Source organism: Ranitomeya imitator, chromosome 2, assembly GCF_032444005.1.
Source record: "Ranitomeya imitator isolate aRanImi1 chromosome 2, aRanImi1.pri, whole genome shotgun sequence".
NCBI lineage: Eukaryota > Metazoa > Chordata > Amphibia > Anura > Dendrobatidae > Ranitomeya > Ranitomeya imitator.
The window spans coordinates 25,623,034-25,644,829 of NC_091283.1; the positions used below are offsets into that span (position 1 = coordinate 25,623,034).

General features: G+C 46.0%; 1 protein-coding gene across 3 annotated transcripts in view; it reads right to left on the minus strand.

Moving 5' to 3' along the window:
- Positions 1-3,389: 3,389 nt before the first annotated feature.
- The window catches only part of LOC138661498 (major histocompatibility complex class I-related gene protein-like), a 228,405-nt gene continuing 209,998 nt past the window's right edge, over positions 3,390-21,796 (minus strand). Inside the window, exons 5-8 of one of the 3 annotated variants that reach the window (XM_069746219.1) lie at positions 13,951-14,050; positions 7,617-7,678; positions 7,400-7,441; positions 3,390-5,964 (exon numbers count right to left, since the gene is read on the minus strand). In XM_069746219.1, coding sequence (XP_069602320.1) covers positions 5,918-5,964; positions 7,400-7,441; positions 7,617-7,678; positions 13,951-14,050 — 251 coding nt within the window. In that variant the 3' untranslated portion in view covers positions 3,390-5,917. The remainder of the gene's footprint in view (positions 5,965-7,399; positions 7,442-7,616; positions 7,679-13,950; positions 14,051-21,796) is intronic. The other 2 variants (XM_069746220.1, XM_069746222.1) reach the window with 2 other exon arrangements.

The following is a 21,796-nucleotide window of genomic DNA, read 5'->3' on the forward strand; positions in this document are numbered from 1 at the left end:
TGAGCTAGCGGCGAAACCGGCACCTGACCCCCACAGCGCGCCGGTGTCCCCGCCTGCTCAGGCCGCCCAGCACTCGGCGCCCAGCGACAATAGGTGAGTATGGTATTTTTTTTTTATATATCGCAGCAGCATATGGGGCATATACAATGGAGCATCTTATGGAGGCCATCAACCATAATGGAGCAGTGTACGGGGGCATATACAATGGAGCATCTTATGGGGGCCATAAACCATAATGGAGCAGTGTACGGGGGCATATACTATGGAGCATCTTATGGGGGCCATCAACCATAATGGAGCAGCATACGGGGGCATATAATATGGAGCATCTTATAGGGGCCATCAACCATAATGGAGCAGCATACGGGGGCATATAATATGGAGCATCTTATGGGGGCCATCAACCATAATGGAGCAGTGTACGGGGGCATATACTATGGAGCATCTTATGGGGGCCATAAACCTTTATGGAGCAGTGTATGCGGCATATACTATGGAGCATCTTATGGGGGCCATAAACCTTTATGGAGCAGTGTACGGGGCATATACTATGGGGCATCTTATGGGGCCATAAACCTTTATGGAGCAGTGTACGGGGGCATATACCATGGAGCATCTTATGGGGGCCATAAACCTTTATGGAGCAGTGTACGGGGCATATACTATGGGGCATCTTATGGGGGCCATAAATCTTTATGGAGCAGTGTACGGGGCATATACCATGGAGCATCTTATGGGGGCCATAAACCTTTATGGAGCAGTGTACGGGGCATATACTATGGGGCATCTTATGGGGGCCATAAACCTTTATGGAGCAGTGTACGGGGCATATACCATGGAGCATCTTATGGGGGCCATAAACCTTTATGGAGCAGTGTACGGGGCATATACTATGGGGCATCTTATGGGGGCCATAAACCTTTATGGAGCAGCGTATGGGGCATATGGATGGGAGCAGCAAATTACAGAACGGGGGCGCAGGATGGGAGCAGCACATGACAGAACGGGGGCGCAGGATGGGAGCAGCACATGATAGAATAGGGCAGCACATGACAGAACGGGGGTGCAGGATGGCAGCATCACATGACAGAATGGGGGTGCAGGATAGGAGCAGCACATGACAGATCGGGGGTTCAGGATGGAAGCAGCACATGACAGAACGGGGGCGCAGGATGGGAGCAGCACATGACAGGATGGGGGCGCAGGATGGGTGCAGCGCATGACAGGATGGGGGCGCAGGATGGGAGCAGCACATGTCAGAATAGAGGCGCAGGATGGAAGCAGCACATGTCAGAATAGAGGCGCAGGATGGAAGCAGCACATGTCAGAATAGAGGCGCAGGATGGGTGTAGCACATGACAGAACGGGGGTGCAGGATGGGTGCAGCACATGTCAGAATGGAGGCGCAGGATGGGTGCAGCACATGACAGAATGGGGACGCAGGATGGGTGCAGCACATGACAGGATGGGGATGCAGGATGGGTGCAGCACATGACAGGATGGGGACGCAGGATGGGTGCAGCACATGACAGGATGGGGACGCAGGATGGGTGCAGCACATGACAGGATGGGGGCGCAGGATGGGTGCAGCACATGACAGGATGGGTACGCAGGATGGGTGCAGCACATGACAGGATGGGGGCGCAGGATGGGTGCAGCACATGACAGGATGGGGGCGCAGGATGGAGCAGCACATGCCAGGATGGAGACCATATACCAATATAAATGCTCGCCACCTGGGCGTAGAATGGGTTCAATAGCTAGTTATATTATAAGCACAGGAGACATCGGCTCACAGTTCCAACACAATTATCACTAAAAATGAACTTTTATAGATATTAGTAAACCTATAGAAAGGGCAATCAAGATAAATGCTCCGCCATAATAAATACAATAGAAAACCGAGAAAAAGATGGATAAATATAGGTGTTATATGGTGACTCAACCCAAACGGCTCATCAACACAAATACTTGTTAAGTAATATCCCAGGAGGTCCCATATATAAATGTGAGAGAGCCCAAGCTATGCCTGCCATCTGGCAGATGGGGAAGAGACAGGGAATATCCGATACAAAGTATGCCAACCTGCTGCTACCGTGCATGGAAGGGAGGCCCCGACGCGCGTTTCGCAAGTGTTGCTTCCTTGTGTTGATGAGCCGTTTGGGTTGAGTCACCATATAGCGCCTATATTTGACACTTTATTTATAGCTGTTTGCTAACTACTTTGGAGCTCTCTCTCTCTTGTGCAGTTGCCCATTTATTGTTACAAGTATACTCTACATTTAGACAGAATATTGGGCTTACATCTTTATCTATTTGTTACATCCTCACAAGTTTATATATATAGATATATATATATATATATCTATATATAGTTTTTTGTTATATTTATTATTGCTAATTTGCTCCTCATCTGATTGCTGCATTCGTGCGTGGCACTAGGTCTGCCTCTCCCTTTTCTATTGTATCTTCTGTATTCTGGTTTTTATTATGGTACTTTTTGTAATATTTTAGAATTTTCCTCAATAAAATTGTTATATTTTAGCTCTTGTGTCCATCTTTTTCTCGGTTCTCTTTTATAGATATTATTATTAAAAAAAGTTGTATGCTTTTTGTCTTCCAACATAATTTTGCTCTCCTTTTAAGAAAATAAATTCTAAAACATAATCTCAGCATCCCTCTTCCTTCAGCTCACAACCCGTTTTAAAGAGTGTCCAGTCACTAGCGATAAGGTGGGCAGATTTTGCTCTTATTTTATTCAGTTTAGTTTATTTTTTAATTTCAACATTTTTTGTTGTAAATAACATCAAAATAACATAGGAACAAACAATATGTAGTACAAGTGTCCCGTCGCTGGGGGAAATATATCAGACTATAAAGAGGAAGATCAATAACCTTGACTTAGGCCTCTTTCACACTTCCGTCTTTCAGCTCCCCTCACAATCCGTCGATTTTTGAGAATGCATTTTCTCATAGACTTGTATTAGCGACGGATTGTGACGGATGGACATCCGTTTCATCCATTGTGCACTGGATCCTGCGTAAAAAAAACAGCTCGTCGGGCAGAGAAAACGTTCAGAGGAACGTTTTTTCTGCACGTCAGAAAATCGGTCATCGCTGACTGTGAAAAGCAGGAATCCAGCTACGGGTCCCGTCTTTTCAAACTGAGCATGCGTGGAAGAATTTCCCGTCAGGGAAATTCTCGCTCGCTCTTTCTCTTTTTCTATGCAGCATCAATAGTAACAAGATATGTTAAAAATAATAAAAAAATTAAAAATCGCAATATTCTCTCCTACCGACGTCCCGCGCAGCGATGCTCCTGGCAGCTAGCGTTCCTAGTAATACATTGCGGAATTTCGCGAGAAGTTGCGGTCTCGCGAGACCGCGACTTCTCGCGAAATTTCGCAATGTAGTACTAGGAAAGCTAGCTGCCAGGAGCATCGCTGCGCAGGACGTCGGTAGGTGAGAATATTGCGATTTTTTTATTTTTTTACCCCTTCATGACCTTGGGATTTTCGTTTTTCCGTGTTCGTTTTTCACTCCCCTCCTTCCCATAGCCATAAATTTTTTATTTTTATGTCAATATGGCCATGTGAGGGCTTATTTTTGGCGGGACGAGTTGTACTTTTGAATGACATCATTGGTTTTAGCATGTCATGTACTAGAAAACGGGATAAAAATTCCAAGTGCGGTGAAATTGCAAAAAAAGTGCAATCCCACACTTGTTTTTTGGTTGGTCTTTTTGCTAGGTTCACTAAATGCTAAAACTGACCTGATATTATGATTCTCCAGGTCAGTACGAGTTCATAGACACCTAACATGACTAGGTTATTTTTTATCTAAGTAGTGAAAAAAAAAATTGCACCATTTTCCGATACTCGTAGCGTCTTCATTTTTTATGATTTGGGGTCGGTTGAGGGCTTATTTTTTGCGCGCCGAGATGACGTTTTTAATGATAGCATTTTGGTGCAGATACGTTCTTTTGATCGCCTGTTATTGCATTTTAATGCAATGTCGCGGCGATCAAAAAAGCGTAATTCTGGCGTTTCGAATTTTTTTCTCGCTACGCTGTTTAGCGATCAGGTTAATGCTTTTTTTTAATTGATAGATTGGGTGATTCTGAGCGCGGCGATACCAAATATGCGTAGATTTGATTTTTTTTTTACTGATTTATTTTGATTGGGGCAAAAGGGGGGTGATTTAAACCTTTATATTTTTTTTTATTTTTTTCACATTTTTTTTAACTTTTTTTTTTTTTTACTTTTGCCATGCTTCAATAGCCTCCATGGGAGGCTAGAAGCAGGCACAGCACGATCGGCTCTGCTACATAGCAGCGATCTTATGTTCGCTGCTATGTAGCAGAAATGGAGGTGTGCTGTGAGCGCCGACCACAGGGGGGTGCTCACAGCTACCGGCGATCAGTAACCATAGAGGTCTCTAGGACCTCTATGGTTACAATTCTGAAGCATCGCCGACCTCCGATCATGTGACGGGGGTCGGCGATGACGTCATTTCCGGCCGCCCAGCCGGAAGCGGTAGTTAAATGCCGCTGTCTGCGTTTGACAGCGGCATTTAACTAGTTAATAGGTGCGGGCAGATCGCGATTCTGCCCGCGCCTATTACGGGCACATGTCAGCTGTTCAAACAGCTGACATGTCCCGGCTTTGATGTGGGCTCACCGCCGGAACCTGCATCAAAGTGGGGCTTCTGACCTCGGACGTACTATCCCGTCCGAGGTCAGAAAGGGGTTAACCTGGTTTGTGTTGTGTATGCGTTTTCGCAGCGGAAAACCGCTGTGAAGACGCATACACAACAGGTGCACATAACCTCGACAGGTTCGTCAGAAAGACGGGCCCAGTGCACACGTTTTCCACAATCTGCACAGGATTCGTCATTTCAACGTCTTGACGGATCCTGTGCAGATTTGGAAGACGGAAGTGTGAAAGAAGCCTTATTATGTTCAGTTGTACAAAACAAATACACATCAATATAAACTCAACTGTTTGATAATAGGTAACAGAGGGGGAAGGAATGAGAGGGGCGTATAACCTCAGGCAATAGTAATGGAACTTAAGTTGACGCAATCTAAAATTCGTGTAGATCTAAAGTCGCAGCCATCACAGTTTCGTTTATTTTTTTTATCCGAGTTCTGTTTCCCGGATTTGTGATTTTTAGGGTCTTTCCCAAGTGTGCGTGGATTTTATGGGCTGTGTATATTATTGCCATGTGAGCCACACCCATTCATGAAGACCATAAACCATAGCGCTAGCTAAACAGGCCGATATTGTCTTGAACCGTAAGACAGATCAAAAAACAGGACTACTTAGGGGAGCAATAGGATAAAACCTGGCCACTATGGACCTGGTGACTGGGCTTTTTTAACTCAGAAAAAAGACTGATGAAAAATTAAAAGGAACATGTCACGTAAAAAACGCTATTAACTTGCAGATATGGGGTTAATCTGTGTTCTGAATGCTCCTCCTGGCAGCGGGGATCTAAGTGCCAGCATCGGGCAGGTTCAGAACACTATTAGTCTGCAGATCAACCCCATATCTGCAGGTTTGTAACATTTTTTGATGTGACAGATTCCCTCTAATATCTGCTTCTGTATGTGATCTGCAGGCTCCATGTGTGATGTGTCTGGAAGCCATGGCTGTAGGGAGAACACCTCGGTAATGTGGCAGACGGTGATTATTCGCCCACAGCAGCGTAGATTTGCTGTAACAAGATCCATATAAGACAGGTCCATAGTGGACGTGAGTCCTGAAGGGCAGAAGTTATTTTGGCAGCACACAAGCTTTTCCGTAGATGATTTGGATCGAGCGATGGACTCAGACTTCAGTTTCCTTTATACCCTAGATTTCTAATAAACTAAGAAGCATGAAATAAATGAAGATCAGGTGTCTGGAAAAACAATCTACGCTTCTTGAGTCACTGAGTTTCTTAATCTTCTCTCTTCTTCATCTACAATGACAAAAAGTTACACAATCACACAAGATATAACCAATGATAAACATGTCTGCGTTCTCCCAGAAACAGCTCCTCGCGTCCCCATGGATTGTATCTGCTATTTCAGTATTTAAAGAAGATATGTCAGTTGCTGTAAATCTGTAAATGTTTTTACCTGGTGTAAATTCCGCTGTTCTCCTGAATCCGGCGATGTTTTTCTCTTACTTCTATGTCTCTCTGTTCCTGAGTTATAGCCCGTTCTTTCTTGTATGTAAATCTAGTCTTGTTATCCATGTGGGCGTGGTCCTTAACTCGTCTCTGTGCGCTGCATTTGAGGACCACGCCCACTTTGTGGCAAGATTTAATTTTCATAGAAATAAAAGGCGGCCATATCTCAGGGGCAGAGAGGCGCAGAAACTAAAGAAAAACATCGCTTGATTCAGGAGAACAGCGGTATTTACACCAGGTAAAAAAAATGACATTTATGGCAAGTGACAGGTTTTCTTTACATTAATGGTCTGATCCATGATACGTCAAATATAATCACCTCCACGTGTGGCGCTGCTCCTGGAAGATGGCAGTCCTGTATTTACAAACTCATGTACAAAAATGTAAGAAGTTTCAACATTTCACACTAAATTAGGATTTCTGCCTGCTGTCACGTTGTCGTTACTCCTTTGTGCACGATGACATAACTGTACGTCACATGATACATGAGGGATGTATGGAGCGGACTTGGTAGTTGTGTCCTTCATCCTGCATCTGGTGTAACAGCAGCAACCAGAGTTCACCCCGATCGCTGCTGATTAATAATTTAGATGCCCCTGTCATCAATTTAAATGACTGAGGCGCATGCACCGGTCTCATTGCTCCACCCTTCCCCCATGATGGTGGGGTGCAGATGAGTTACCCTGTCAGCCAAAGGCTTCATAGTAGAACATTAATCTAACGATATACTACAATACTGATATATTGCAATATATGGTAGAAACCATCGCAGGTTCAATTCCCCGAAGTGGACTAAAAACTGAAATAAATGTAAAAAAAAAATGGAATCCTGTCTCCTTTCCCAGTTCCAAAATAAGTAAATATAAACATAAAAATGCATATTTTACTTCATATTCATAAAATCCAGCAATATCCACATTAAACACCAAAAGTAAAAATCATGAGAATTTAATTTTTTTTTTAGTTGCCACAATTCCCACCCACCAAATGCAGTAATGAAGAAAACGAAAATGTCGTATGTACCCAAAAATAGTGTAAATAAAAACGACCAGGTGGGAAAAAGACAAGTCTCACACGCTCCACTGATAAAAGAAATAAAAAGTTATGGCTCTACGAAAATGCCACACAAACCAATTTTTTTTTTACAAACTACAGGATGTTTTTCGTATTAATGCATTTATAGACTTTTCAGTTTTCTCGATGAATAATCACTGATACTCACACGCTGTGACTGGTTTATCATCGGCAGGGGATGAGTCCGAAGCTGCAAAAATACACAAAGGCTTATACTACATACATCTATATACTATATACACGCACTGTGATCATGTGACTGCCCAGAAAAGGTCCCATGAAAACTGGCCCATCGGCGCCTGCAGTCCTATGTACCGCTACACTGATATCTGAGCCTTTTTATTGAATATCACAATTGGCCTCACCTTGGAGGGGCGCTGCAGAGCACATTACATACTGCTGACCGCTGCGTGATTCTCCTTCTCTCCTGAAATAAGCAGAGGAAATGGAATTAACAACAGAAAATCTTCTCTGCCGGTAAATTCTAGAAAATTGATAGTAAAAAACAATAACAGGGACTTTTTTTCTGATAGGATGACGGCACAAAATCATTAGATGCCCCCATAGGCACAAAGGTGCCACATGAATCTACAGGGCTCTATCTATAATACAATATATATAATAGCCATGTATTTACCCCATAGTGGAAGTTTGTGCCTACTTGCAGTTTTCACCATCAAAAGTTAAAGTTTGCTCAGAGAAGCTGCTATCTAAAAGTTTCAAACTATTTTTAAGTTCTCAGCTTGGTAGAAAAATAAGTTGTGATACTCTCCCTCCCGATCCGGCACAAGATGTAACAGAAAATGGCTATTGGCTAATCAGGCCTCTGGCATTTCTCATATGTTAATGTGGAGACCACGTAATCGTCAAAACAGGAGGAGTCGGGGATCGGTGGGACAATTTAGCATCATATCAAACAAATTTAAGTGATAATTTCTATTATATCTTTATATGGGCTGAAATCATATTATTAACTACACAAATCCCCTCATAGCCATTATGACTGCTGGTAGTCGACACCAGAGGAGCTTATGACCTAGAACCTGTCATTACATTCATGCCTTCACAAGCAGCATGAAGAGCCGAGCTCCACGACTGCCACCAGGTATGTTGTATTGTGAAAAGATCTGTGTTTTCAAGGAAACATCGTTTCAAAAGCTGGAGACCATATTGAGAGACATATCTAGTCTCTGCACTCCAGGACAGGGACCATATGGAGAGACATGGCTAGTCTCTGTGCACCAGGCTGGGGACTATATGGAGAGACATGGCTAGTCTCTGCACTCCAGGACAGGGACCATATGGAGAGACAAGGCTAGTCTTTACACACCAATCCAGGGACTATATGCAGAGACATGGCTAGTCACTGAACTCCAGGCCAGGGACCATATGGAGAGACATTGCTAGTCTCTGTGCTCCAGGCTGGGGACCATAGGGAGAGACATGGCTAGTCTCTACTCTCCAGGCCAGGGACCATAAGTAGAGACATGACTAGTCTTTACGCACCAATCCGGGGACTATATGGAGAGACATGGCTAGTCTCTGTGCTCCAGGCCAGGCACCATATGGAGAGACATGGCTAGTCTCTGCGCTCCAGGCCAGGGACCATATGGAGAGACATTGCTAGTCTCTGTGCTCCAAGCCAGGTACCATAGGGAGAGACATGGCTAGTCTCTGCGCTCCAGGCCGGGGGCCATATGGAGAGACATTGCTAGTCTCTGTGCTCCAAGCCAGGTACCATAGGGAGAGACATGGCTAGTCTCTGCACTCCAGGCCAGGTATCATAAAGAGAGACATGGCTAGTCTCCAGTCTCCAGGCCAGGGACCATAAGTAGAGACATGACTAGTCTTTACGCACCAAGCCGGGAACTATATGGAGAGACATGGCTAGTCTCTGTGCTCCAGGCCAGGCACCATATGGAGAGACATGGCTAATCTCTGCGCTCCAGGCCGGGGATCATATGGAGAGACATTGCTAGTCTCTGCGCTCCAAGCCAGGTACCATAGGGAGAGACATGGCTAGTCTCTGCACTCCAGGCCAGGTATCATAAAGAGAGACATGGCTAGTCTCCACTCTCCAGGGCCAGGGACCATAAGTAGCGACATGACAAGTCTTTATGCACCAAGCCGGGAAATATATGGAAAGACATGGCTAGTCTCTGTGCTCCAGGCCAGGAACCATATGGAGAGACATTGCTAGTCTCTGCATTCCAGGCCAGGTTCAATAGGGAGAGACATGGCGAGTCTCTTCACTCCAGGCCAGGGAACATATGGAGAGACATAGCTAGTCTCTGCGCTCCAGGCCAGGTACAATATGGAGAGACATTGCTAGTCTCTGTGCTCCAAGCCAGGTACCATAGGGAGAGACATGGCTAGTCTCTGCACTCCAGGCCGGGGACCATAGGGAGAGACATGGCTAGTCTCTACTCTCCAGGCCAGGGACCATAAGTAGAGACATGACTAGTCTTTACGCACCAAGCCGGGAACTATATGGAGAGACATGGCTAGTCTCTGTGCTCCAGGCCAGGCACCATATGGAGAGACATGGCTAATCTCTGCGCTCCAGGCCAGGGATCATATGGCGAGACATTGCTAGTCTCTGCACTCCAGGCCAGGTATCATAAAGAGAGACATTGCTAGTCTCTACACTCCAGGCCAGGTATCATAAAGAGAGACATGGCTAGTCTCCACTCTCCAGGGCCAGGGACCATAAGTAGAGACATGACTAGTCTTTATGCACCAAGCCGGGAAATATACGGAAAGACATGGCTAGTCTCTGTGCTCCAGGCCAGGGACCATATGGAGAGACATTGCTAGTCTCTGCATTCCAGGCCAGGTTCAATAGGGAGAGACATGGCGAGTCTCTTCACTCCAGGCCAGGGAACATATGGAGAGACATTGCTAGTCTCTGTGCTCCAAGCCAGGTACCATAGGGAGAGACATGGCTAGTCTCTACTCTCCAGGCCAGGGACCATAAGTAGAGACATGACTAGTCTTTACGCACCAAGCCGGGAACTATATGGAGAGACATGGCTAGTCTCTGTGCTCCAGGCCAGGCACCATATGGAGAGACATGGCTAATCTCTGCGCTCCAGGCCAGGGATCATATGGCGAGACATTGCTAGTCTCTGCACTCCAGGCCAGGTATCATAAAGAGAGACATTGCTAGTCTCTACACTCCAGGCCAGGTATCATAAAGAGAGACATGGCTAGTCTCCACTCTCCAGGGCCAGGGACCATAAGTAGAGACATGACTAGTCTTTATGCACCAAGCCGGGAAATATACGGAAAGACATGGCTAGTCTCTGTGCTCCAGGCCAGGGACCATATGGAGAGACATTGCTAGTCTCTGCATTCCAGGCCAGGTTCAATAGGGAGAGACATGGCGAGTCTCTTCACTCCAGGCCAGGGAACATATGGAGAGACATTGCTAGTCTCTGTGCTCCAAGCCAGGTACCATAGGGAGAGACATGGCTAGTCTCTACTCTCCAGGCCAGGGACCATAAGTAGAGACATGACTAGTCTTTACGCACCAAGCCGGGAACTATATGGAGAGACATGGCTAGTCTCTGTGCTCCAGGCCAGGGACCATAAGGAGAGATGTAAGGAGGTGGCCGGTCCCCTCAGTTGCGCCCTCTCCTTCCTTGTGAAACCCCAAGCACTTTACATCAATGAAATTTGCATGTATTAATTCATGTCATGTAAATCCATTTGTTTTGTATTAAGTTGCTCTGTCTTATGTTGTAATGTTATGTTCTCCTTTAATTGGCTATAAGAGTTAGGGAAAGCAATAGTTAATAAGGGGGCTGGACTTGCAGCCACGAGGAAAGACAAAGCTATTGCTTCCTCAGAACTGCCCGAATCATTGGCCAGGGCAGATGTGTATACAGAGACGGGGCACTGCCAGAACCCCTGGACAGGAGAGGTCTGTTGCTCCAGGGTAAAGGCTAAGGACCAAGGACTAGACAAAGGAGTTAATGACTGCAACACGGGCCCCAGGACTCTGAAAGGGCCCCCGCTTCTGAAGAGATAATCCAGGTGCGTGGAATTCCTCTAACCTTTGATTGCTGCAGCTGCTGTGGGTGCAGTTGGAGAGCGTGACAGGGAGAGAGTAGCAAAACCAATGCTGTACTCTTACTTTCACTTCATTTCTGTTCATTAAAAAAGTTATTTCCCATTGGACAATGATTGCCTCCCGGACTCTAATTTACTTGGACTACCGTGGACTGCTGTGACCAGAAGAGAAGGTAACCTGTAGGGAACCTGTGTCAGTCCCATCTATTTATGTACAAGGGGTCAGGGGGTGCTCACTGACCATCTGCTCAGTGGAGTCCATCTGTGGACTGTGTCTTTAAGTAACTCAGCCATAACCCCGGGGGCCCTACACAGTGGCCGTCAAACTGGTCTCTGATCTAGAGACAGGTCAACCCCAGGAGACTCCAGATATGGAACAGCTGGCTGCTGCAACTGCAGGTGCCCCAGCCGCACAAAAGAAAGCGGTGCCTCAGAGCAGTGAGGCTGCCACAAGTGTGTCAGCGAAGCCAGAGCCTCAAGGAGCTACAGGACCACCAATGGAGGGAGTGCGGAGTCGGAGGAATAGTGGAGACTCCTCCTCCAGTGGGTCCTCATCACAGGTGTATGTGGTAGGTCAGGGGCCACATGGGGCCCATTATGCAACTCAGCAGCTGTCTGCACACTGAGCGGCCCCTTTAAGAGACTAATGATAATAGGTGACGGTTGCACCAAGCACATATGAGGGACTGTTCCGCGTCCCCAAGAGGACAATGGACCCTACATGGCAGCCAAGGACAATGTTGCTTGTGGTGGCCACCTGCTGACAGCTACATTTGTTTATTTTCCCCTCCTCCCTGGTTTGTTGACACCCGTTTGTGTCCCCCCTGCTGGATCACAGGACCAGAACCCCATGGGAGTTAATAGCAGTTGACTCTGGGTGCGGCTGCTGGACTGCCTGTTCCTGAACTTTTCCCCCACTTCAAACCTCGGACTAGCCCCATGTTTATAAAAGCAGCCCACCATCGCTAAAGGGGCCCGTGATCCACTGATAGGAGGGAGGGAGAGACTGTCCTCAGAAGGACCAGGGTCACGTGGACCCCCACACAGAAGGACTGTTGGGTCTGAACGCCGCCCACGTCAAGGACTTTGGTCGCCCGTGTTAAAGGGATAACCGGCCATTATAAAAAGTTATGAGAACTTTATGAACTGTTGTCTTTTCAGGGTTGCCATGGCGGTGATGGCCATGTTTAAGAAGGGGGGAGTGTAAGGAGGTGGCCGATCCCCTCACTTGCACTCTCTCCTTCCTTGGGATCCCCCGTGCACTTTATATCAATGAAGTTTGCATGTGTTATGTCATGTCTTGTAAATCCAATTTTTTGTATTAAGTTCTGTCTTATGTTGTAATGTGATGTTCTCCTTTAATTGGCCATAAGAGCTAGGGAAAGCAATAGTTAATAATGGGGCTGCACTTTCAGCCACTAGGAAAGAGGAAGCTGTTGGTTCCTCAGAACTGCCCGGATTGTTAACTAGGGCAGACATGTTATACAGACGGGGCACTACCAGATTCCCTTGGACGGGAGAGGTCTGTTGCCCCGGGCTAAAGGCTAAGGACCAAGGACTGGACAAAGGCGTTAAGGACTGCAACATGGGCCCCAGGACTTCAAAAGGGCCCCCGCTTATGAAGGGATAATCCTGGGGCGTGGAATTCCTCTAATCTTTGACAGCTGTTGTGGGTGAGGTTGGAGAGCGTGACAGGGAGAGAGTAGGAAATCCAGTGTTGTACTCTTTTAATTTCACTTCATTTGTGTTCATTAAAAAAGTTCTTCCCCGATGGTCAACGTTTGCCTCCTGGACTGAAATTTACTTGGACTCCCGTGGATTGCTGTGACCAGAAGAGAAGGTAACCTGTGGGAAAAAGCTGTGTCGGTCCCGTCTATTTATGTACAAGGGGCCGGAGATGCTCACTGACCGTCTGCTCAGTGGACTCTGTCTGTGGACTGTGTCTTTAAGTAACTCGGCCATAACTGCCCCCCCTCCCTCCCGGTTGCGTTTGTTACCGAGACATGGCTAGTTGCTGCACTCCTGACCGAGAACCATAAGGAAAGACATTGCTAGCCTCTGGGATTCAGGCAGGGGACCATAAGGAGAGACATTACAAGTCTAAACACTCCAGCCAGGCACAATAGGGATAGACATGGCTAGTCTCCTAGCTCCAACCAAGGGACCATAAGGAGAAGCATGGCTAGTCTCTGTGCTTCAGGCCGGGGACCATAAGGAGAGACATGATTAGTCTATGCACTCCAGGCCGAGAACCATAAGGAGAGACATGGCCAGCTAGCCTCTGTGCTTCAGGCAGGCGACTAAAATGAGAGACATGACTAGTCTTTGTGCTCCAGGTCAGGACCATAAGGACATACATACTGTAGCTAGTCTTCGTTCCCTGCTCCAGCCTGGGAACTATAGGGAGAGACAAGACAAGACAAATCTCTGCACACCAACCAGGAATCATAAAAAGAGACATGACAAATCTTCCCATCCATGTCAATTTTCTGCACCTCGCTCTAGGCCAGGGACCATACAGAGAGACATGTCTCGTCTCTGTACCCTGCGCCAGGTGATTGACAGGTCTTTCATACACCTACAGTAGATCCATCAATGTCACATCCGGCACACAGCCCGTTATACCTGAAATTCTTGTATATAAAGATTCCAGCAGATGCGAGAACAACAATGATTATGAGCCCCACACCAACGATAACAACCAGGACCATGCTCTGCTTTGGTTCTGAAAGATAAAATGAGGAAATGTGGAATGAGACTTATAGACAATGTTCATTTGGAAGTAATGTAAAGCTCTGGATACATATAAGAGCTGTGACATGGTTTGTCACATGTTCTCATTAGCCCACTGCTCACTAGCTGCCTACTAGAATCACACCTCCGTCAGCTCTATTTATGCCACTGCAGGTACTTGCTGTCAGTGAAGAATCTTCCTTGTACATTAGTCACAAAGGTCAATGTTTGTCGCTGTGACGTCCATTCCTGTCTTTGTACTCCAGCTGTTTGATGGTAACTGGCTTCTAGAGCACTTTAAGCCTTCGATTCTTTATCACTGCACACTTTCCACTTGTGGCCTGTAGCTACAGGGGCTTCTCACAAAATTAGAATATCATCAAAAAGTTTATCTATTTCAGTTCCTCAATACAAAAAGTGAAACTCATATATTATATAAAGTCATTACAAACAGAGTGATCTACTTCAAGTGTTTATTTCTGTTAATGTTGAAGATTATGGCTTACAGCCAATGAAAGTCATTATGTCAGTAAATTAGAATAATTAACAAAAACACGTGCAAAGGCTTCCTAATCGTTCAAAAAGGTCTCTTAGCCTGTTTCATTAGGCTCCATAATCATGGGGAAGACTGCTGACTTGACAGATGTCCAGATGGCAGTCATTGGGACAATGTAGAAAACGGTCAAAGGAGCGCAAAGAATACCAGGACAAGGTAGTAGTTTCTTAAGCCCACAACGCGTTTCAACGGTAAACAGTCTTTATCAGGTGGCCACCTGATGAAGACATTTTTTTCCGTCGAAACGCATGGTGGGCTTAAGAAATTACTACCTTGTCTTTGTGTACTTGGCGCTCCTTTGACCGTTTTCTATATTGTCCAAGATACTATCCTCCATTGGAGGATTACGGCTGAAGCTGCATTGGACCTTTCATTAATTTAAATTACCTCATTCACCGCTTTCCTGGCACTCCCTAGTGACCGCTACGTTCACTGATTTTTACTTCAGATAGCAGTCATTGACACATTGACGGCATTATTTAAAGTAAACTCCACCCAAGGCAGCAAGAACGCCCAGTTGTCATGCCTGGCAGACACAAAGTGCCGTAAATACATGACCAGAGTTTGATTGGTCCTCTCCACCAGCCCATTCGTCTCAGGAGGGTACGCAGATGAGAGATTGAGCTCTATACTGAGCAGCCAACAAAGCTCTCTCCAGAACCGAGACGCGAACTGGGGACCCCAGTCACTGACAATCTTGTCAGGCATCCCATGAAGGCGGAAAATATGCTTAAAGAACAGTACCATCAAGGCCCGTGCAGATAGTATGTGCCGAAGGGGAACCAGATGCACCATTTTGGAAAAATGGTCGGTGACTACCTGAATAACCGTGTTGTTAAGGGACTTAGGCAAGTCCACTATAAAGTCCATCCCGGTCATCTCCCACGGCCTATCTGCCACTGCAAGGGATGAAGCAAGCCCGTGGGTTTCTACCTGGAAGGCCGATTCCTGGCACACGAGACACAATCTTGCACGTAGTCCCTCACGTCACACGCCATCCGAGGCCATCAATAAGACCTCGCCAAAAGCTCAGAGGTCCTCTTGATGCCAAAATTCCCACCCAGCTTGAAAGTGTGTGCCCATGAGAGAACTTCCGGCTGCAGATTAGGTGGTACATAAGATTTTCAAGGTAAAAAAAAGTTGTTGTTCCAGCGTCTGGTAAAATAGTTCTTTCTTTATTTTAAGTCCATTAAAAATTTACAAAAATTACAAAGGTTGCATAGACAGGGCAAGGGAGCAAGACGCGTTTCGAAAGCTCACTTGCGTTCTTTATCACAGCTTGGCTACACAATCAATAGGATTTACTAACATACCAAAAAAGTGCCAATGAAAACAGTTGGAACAAGCCACATGACACAATTACATCAATGAATACATTCTTTAAGCAACAAGTGTATGAAAAAAGTCAATAGTGATACATGGTTTCTCTCTTTAGATTAAAACCTTCAGGGTTTCTTGAATCCAGATTAAATATCCAACACGCTTCTTTTGTTAATTGTTTAAACTGTGCGCAGAATTATTAGGCAAGTTGTATTTTAATCACATGATACTTTTTATACATGTTGTCCTACTCCAAGCTGTTCAGAGATTGGACGGGCTCTGAAAAGTCCATGTGGGCGAGACTACCATGGAAATCAAGGCACGTATCAGTAAGCACAAAAGCACCATCAGGACAAAGATGTTGGAATTACCGATACCCAAGCATTGTATTGAGAGTGGGCATTCTGTTAGCCAATTAAGGTTTAGGGTAATTGATAGTGTACCCACCTTGAGAAGGGGTGGAGATAGGGTTAAGTTACTGAAACAGAAAGAGCTCAGATGGATCTCTAGGCTGGGCTCTCGTCATCCTGGGGGGTTGAATGTTGATTACAACCCTTGCAGAGTGTACGTGAGTGCTGAAACTGCATATGTCTCTACATGTGTCAGTTGTGGAATTATGTATTATATGGGATGTATATGGCAATGTGAATAGTTTTTAACATTATATGTTGTATAGGATGTAAGTTTTGTACTGCTAATGTTATCAAACACTGTTATGTAAATTGTGTGGGCAGTTCTTATTGGTGGGTGATTTTCCACTTCCTATTTAAGGCTGCCATTTTTGACTGTTATGTTTGCTTGATAAAGACCCTTGTGGTTGAAACGTCGCATTTTGGCACAATAAAGTAAGATTTTTTTTCACCTGGATGGGATGCTGTCCTTCACTTTAATGCATATTAGCCATGGCTCGTCCCCCTTCTCGGATGAGACTACAGAATGGGACAGGGCATTGGGACGTAAATTCTTCTCCCCAGACAGAAAATGAATGGTGAACTTAAACCAGGAGAAGAATAAGGACCACCTGGCCCCTGGCAAGAATTCAGCTGTTGGGCCGCCTGCAAGTAAAGAAGATTTTTGTGGTCCGTGGAAACCTTGAAAGGGAGCTGAGCTCCCTCTAGGAGGTGTCTCCACTCAGAGAAGGCCAATTTCATGGCCAGTAACTCCTTGTCCCCGATGAAATAATTCCTCTCTGCTGGTGAGAACGTCTTAGAAAAAAAGAAATAAGGATGTTTCTGACCTTAAGCATCCTTCTGGTACAGAACTGCTCCAGCAACGACGGAAGAGGCATCCACCTCCAGGATCGGGCCGATGTAGAACTGGTGCCCTGGTGAAATGGCACTTCAGGGAGGTAAAGGCCTTAGATACCTCCTCAGACCACTGGTTAGGAGTAGCTCCCTTCTTGGTGAGGGCTACCAACTGACCTGCTAGGGTAGAGAAGTGGGAGATGAACTGAAGGTAATAGTTGATAAACCCCATAAAGTGCTGCACCGCTTTAAGGGAATGAGGCTCCTGCTAGTTCATCACCAACTCCAGCTTGGCAGGGTCCATAGACAAGCCCTTGGCTGAAATGATATACCCTAGAAATGGCAGAGACTCCTGCTCAAACAAGCACTTCTCCAATTTGGCGTAAAGTGAATTGGTGTGTAAGAGTTCAAAGACTCTACAGACATCTCTTAGGTGAGTGTCAAGATCTGGAGAATAGATAAGTATGTCATCCAGATATACCACTACAGATGTGGATAACATCTTCCAAAAGATGTCATTAACAAAGTCCTGGAAGACTGGTAGCATTACAGAGACCGAACGGCATTACTAAGTACTCATAAAGATCGTTCCGGGTATTAAAAGCAGTCTTCCATTCGTCCCATTCATGTATACGAATTAAATTATAGGCCCCACGCAGATCCAGCTTAGTAAATATCCCAGCACCCCGCAGACTATCGAAGAGCTCAGAGATGAGTGGCAAGGGGTATTTATTTTTGATGGTTATAGCATTCAAACCCCTATAATCAATGCAAGAGCGTAGTTCCCCACTCCTCTTCTGGACAAGAAGAGACCAGCCCCAGCAGGACACACAGACTTCTTAATAAACCCTCTCGCCAGATTCTCCCTGATATACTCATAGCCTCAGTCTCTGGGAGAGACAAAAGGTAGACATGCCCACGAGGAGGCTCAGCCCCCGTAATGAGGTCTATAGGGCAATCATAAGGGCGATGGAGAGGAAGAGTCTTCATGGCCTTCTTAGAGAACACGTCGGCATATTGCCAGTAGTGCTTAGGAAGGAAGGTTAGATCTGAAGTGACCTCACATATTCCAACCAGTACTTGGGTCCTAAGACACTGACCCTCACACGACCTACTCCATCCCAATATGCTCTCTGTTGCCCAATCTATATGAGGTGAATGGCTGTGCAACCAAGGTATACCCAAAAGTACCTCATCAATTCCCTCAAGGATGACCAACAAGGACATGAACTCCTGATGCTTTGGAGACATCATGAGGGCAAGAGGAATGGTTTACTGAGTGATTTGGGTAGAAAGGGCAAACCCATTAACCACCCGGATGGTGATTGGCTTTGGGAGCATTACTAGGGGTATTGCGTGCCGTTGGGCGAAGGTGGAAGGCAGAAAGCTGCCCTCAGCCCCAGAATCCATGCAAGCCTGAGTAATGTGAGTGGTCGACCCATATGACAGAGTCACCTTAAAGGTTAATTTGGAAGACACTTCTACAGTGTTTAGTGAGCCTCCTCTGATAGCCACTAGATGCAGTCATTTCCCTGCTGCCTGGGACACTTGTTAGCGTAATGATGACCTGCCTGCCTACAAACAAAGCAAGTCGGGTGTGGACAAATGGAACGGGACCTAGGTTCCGCTCAAGATACCTCCATGGCCTCCACAGGCTCGCTCGTCCGAGCCAAAGACTCCAAAAGATTGGTAAAGTTTGGGGCCAACTGAATCCTTTGTCTACACTGGGCTCACTCGAATCTTAGTTCAGCGTGCCAAAGATCGAAGTGAGTGGACAGCAATTTTAAGTCCTCCAGTGTAGTGGGAATCTCCCTAGTGGACAGAGCATCGTTTACGTGGTCAGCAAGACCCCTCCAGAATACGGGTATCAAAACCTTATCTGTCTATTCCAACTTGGAAGCTACAGTCCGAAACTGGATGGCAAACTTGCTGACCATGGAAGAGCCCTAGGTTAACGCCAAGAGTTGGAACGTGGCATCATGGGTAACTCGAGGTCCTAAAAATACCTGTTTCAGGGTGCCCAGAAAGCGAGAGACACTCTGAACCACCGGCTCATTACGCTCCCACAGCATCATAGCCCACTCCAACGCCCTGTCCGTCAATAGAGACACCCCAAATCCCACCTTGGCCCGCTCACTTGGGAAACAGGAGACCAGTAGCTCCAACTGAATAGCGAATAGTTCACGAATCCCCTGCAAGCCTTGCTGTCCCCCGAGAACTTATCACGTAGCGGAAAATGTGAAAAAGGGAACAGGGGCTGCAGCAGAAACCCTGGTGGCGGCCTCAGTGGCTGATTGTGCCACTACTGTGGTAGGATACACTGCTGAAGTTGCCCACTCAAGAGTGGACAACCTGCCCTCCAGCTGCTGGATGTACCGATGTAGATGCTGCTCATCTGCCAGCCCCTGACACTAGTATACTGTTCAGGTTGGCAGATTGTACTAAATAAAATAAGTAATGGAGTGCAATCACAACCCGGGGTCCACCGTGCAGAGATGTAAAACTGCTACTAGTGTGAACAATGGCGGAGCATACTGCGAGCGAATGCTCGTGCACACAGAGTTAACGCCAATCAGTATGGATGAAACGCTGAGTTCCAAGCTCTGTTACTCCACAGAGAGGAACAGTACAAATGAGCATTAAGTGCTAAGCCCTGTTAAACGTCAAAGGACAAAGCACGGGGACTGAACTCGCACTGCAACAGAACCGTGTCAATCGCACACGGAAACCAAACAGGCACTAAGTAAAGAAGTATGGCGCTAGATACGATCCCCCGTCAACCTCACAGGGAGACATAGCCCGCTCTCAGGGTTAGGACAAACAGTGAGTGCTTACAGCAAACTCCTATGTGGAGGTGCCGGAATTCTAATGGCTAGATGCCAGCCCTGAATCCACACAAACAAACTGATATTCGGAGGTGCTGGAATTCTAACGGCTTACTGCCAACCCTCAGCACATGTTGGCAAACATCAGACTAATGCAATGTCTCATGCACACACATAAGGTGAATGATACTAGCGCACCCACGGGCGCCATTGTCAGTCTTTTATATAAAAGGCTCCACCCCAAACACTCACGCCCAGTGGGCTGGCACATCGTCCATGGGCCAATCTGGAGCTGCCACATCACCAGAGCTGGAAACGTCCGACCACCAATGGGAAGACGCCACATCACGAACATGCTCAGTAAGGTATTTTCTGGACCTAGACTCCAGAGCATCCAATTGCTGCTGCTTATCGCTGGTTACCATAGACTTGGCTGGAGAGCCAGCAGTAACCAAATGAACAGCACGAGCCTGAGCAAGACGCTGGGACCGATGTCAATGCTCGACAGCACCTCCAGTGGCCGAAGCTGAATGGGAGACCGCAGAGGCAGATAAGGCTTGGGATCTATCCCGTACAGTGAGAGAATCCCGATGCCTAACATCTGGTTTAAAAACATAAGTGCATACATATTAGTCCATAAATAACCTTAATATCCAAGGTTACACTCCCTATCACAATATTCCCAATATGCTCATGCACACAATGAAAGGGAAAAGGAGTGTATATTACAAATTCATTTTTATTAAACATGCAAATACAAAAATTGATAAAAGGATGCCTCATGTCAAGCCAAGACTAGGCAAAACGAGACTACCACTGATAACATAATTTTTTGCCCTAAATACACATAAGTTATGTTTACATAATGCACCCAAAACGGCCTACATATTTTTTTTCTAACAAATAAATAAATAGATAAATATATGGCAATTGATAATAGCAGAGTGCCTTTTCGTTATATTCATAATATGAATGTACAAACACTAGATAGGTAGTGAGCAAGAGGCAAATAAAAAGTATAGAGATCAGTGTAAAAATTACAATCTCTGTCCAAGTGAATAAAGCAGACCAATTGGTCACAAAGTGCCTCAGTGCATGTAAACTGAATAGTAACCTGAACTAGCAGCAATAAGAGGGATCAAATGGAAAAAGGTGCATGAAAATCATGTTTTCTTGAAAGATACCGACTTCTTCCTGTACCACTGCTTGAATAAGTCTTCCAGAAACTGGCAGTAGGTCTGGGAGTTGAGCTTCCCTCCATCCCCCCATAAGGTCCCACAAGTTCATCTTTGATGATACCAGCCCATACCAGTCCCCACCTCCACCTTGCTGGGTCTGAGTCGGAGTGGAGCTCTCTGCCCTTTACTGATCCGGCCTCTGGCCCATCCATCTGGCCATTCAAGAGTCACTCTCATTTCATCAGTCCATAAAACCTTTGATAAGTCAGTCTTAAGATATTTCTTGGCCCAGTCTTGACGTTTTATCTTATGTTTCTTGTTCAGAGGTGGTCGTTTTTCAGCCTTCCTTACATTGGCCATGTCCCTGAGTATCACACATCTTGTGCTTTTTGTTACTCCAGTAACGTTGCAGCTCTGAAATATGGCAAAACTGGTGGCAAATGGCATCTTGGCAGCTTCACGCTTGATTTTCCTCAATTCATGGGCAGTTATTTTGGGCCTTTTTTGCCCAACATACTTCTTGTGACCCTGTTGGCTATTTGCCATGAAACGCTTGATTGTTCAGTGATCGCGCTTCAAAAGTTTGGCAATTTCAAGACTGCTGCATCCCTCTGC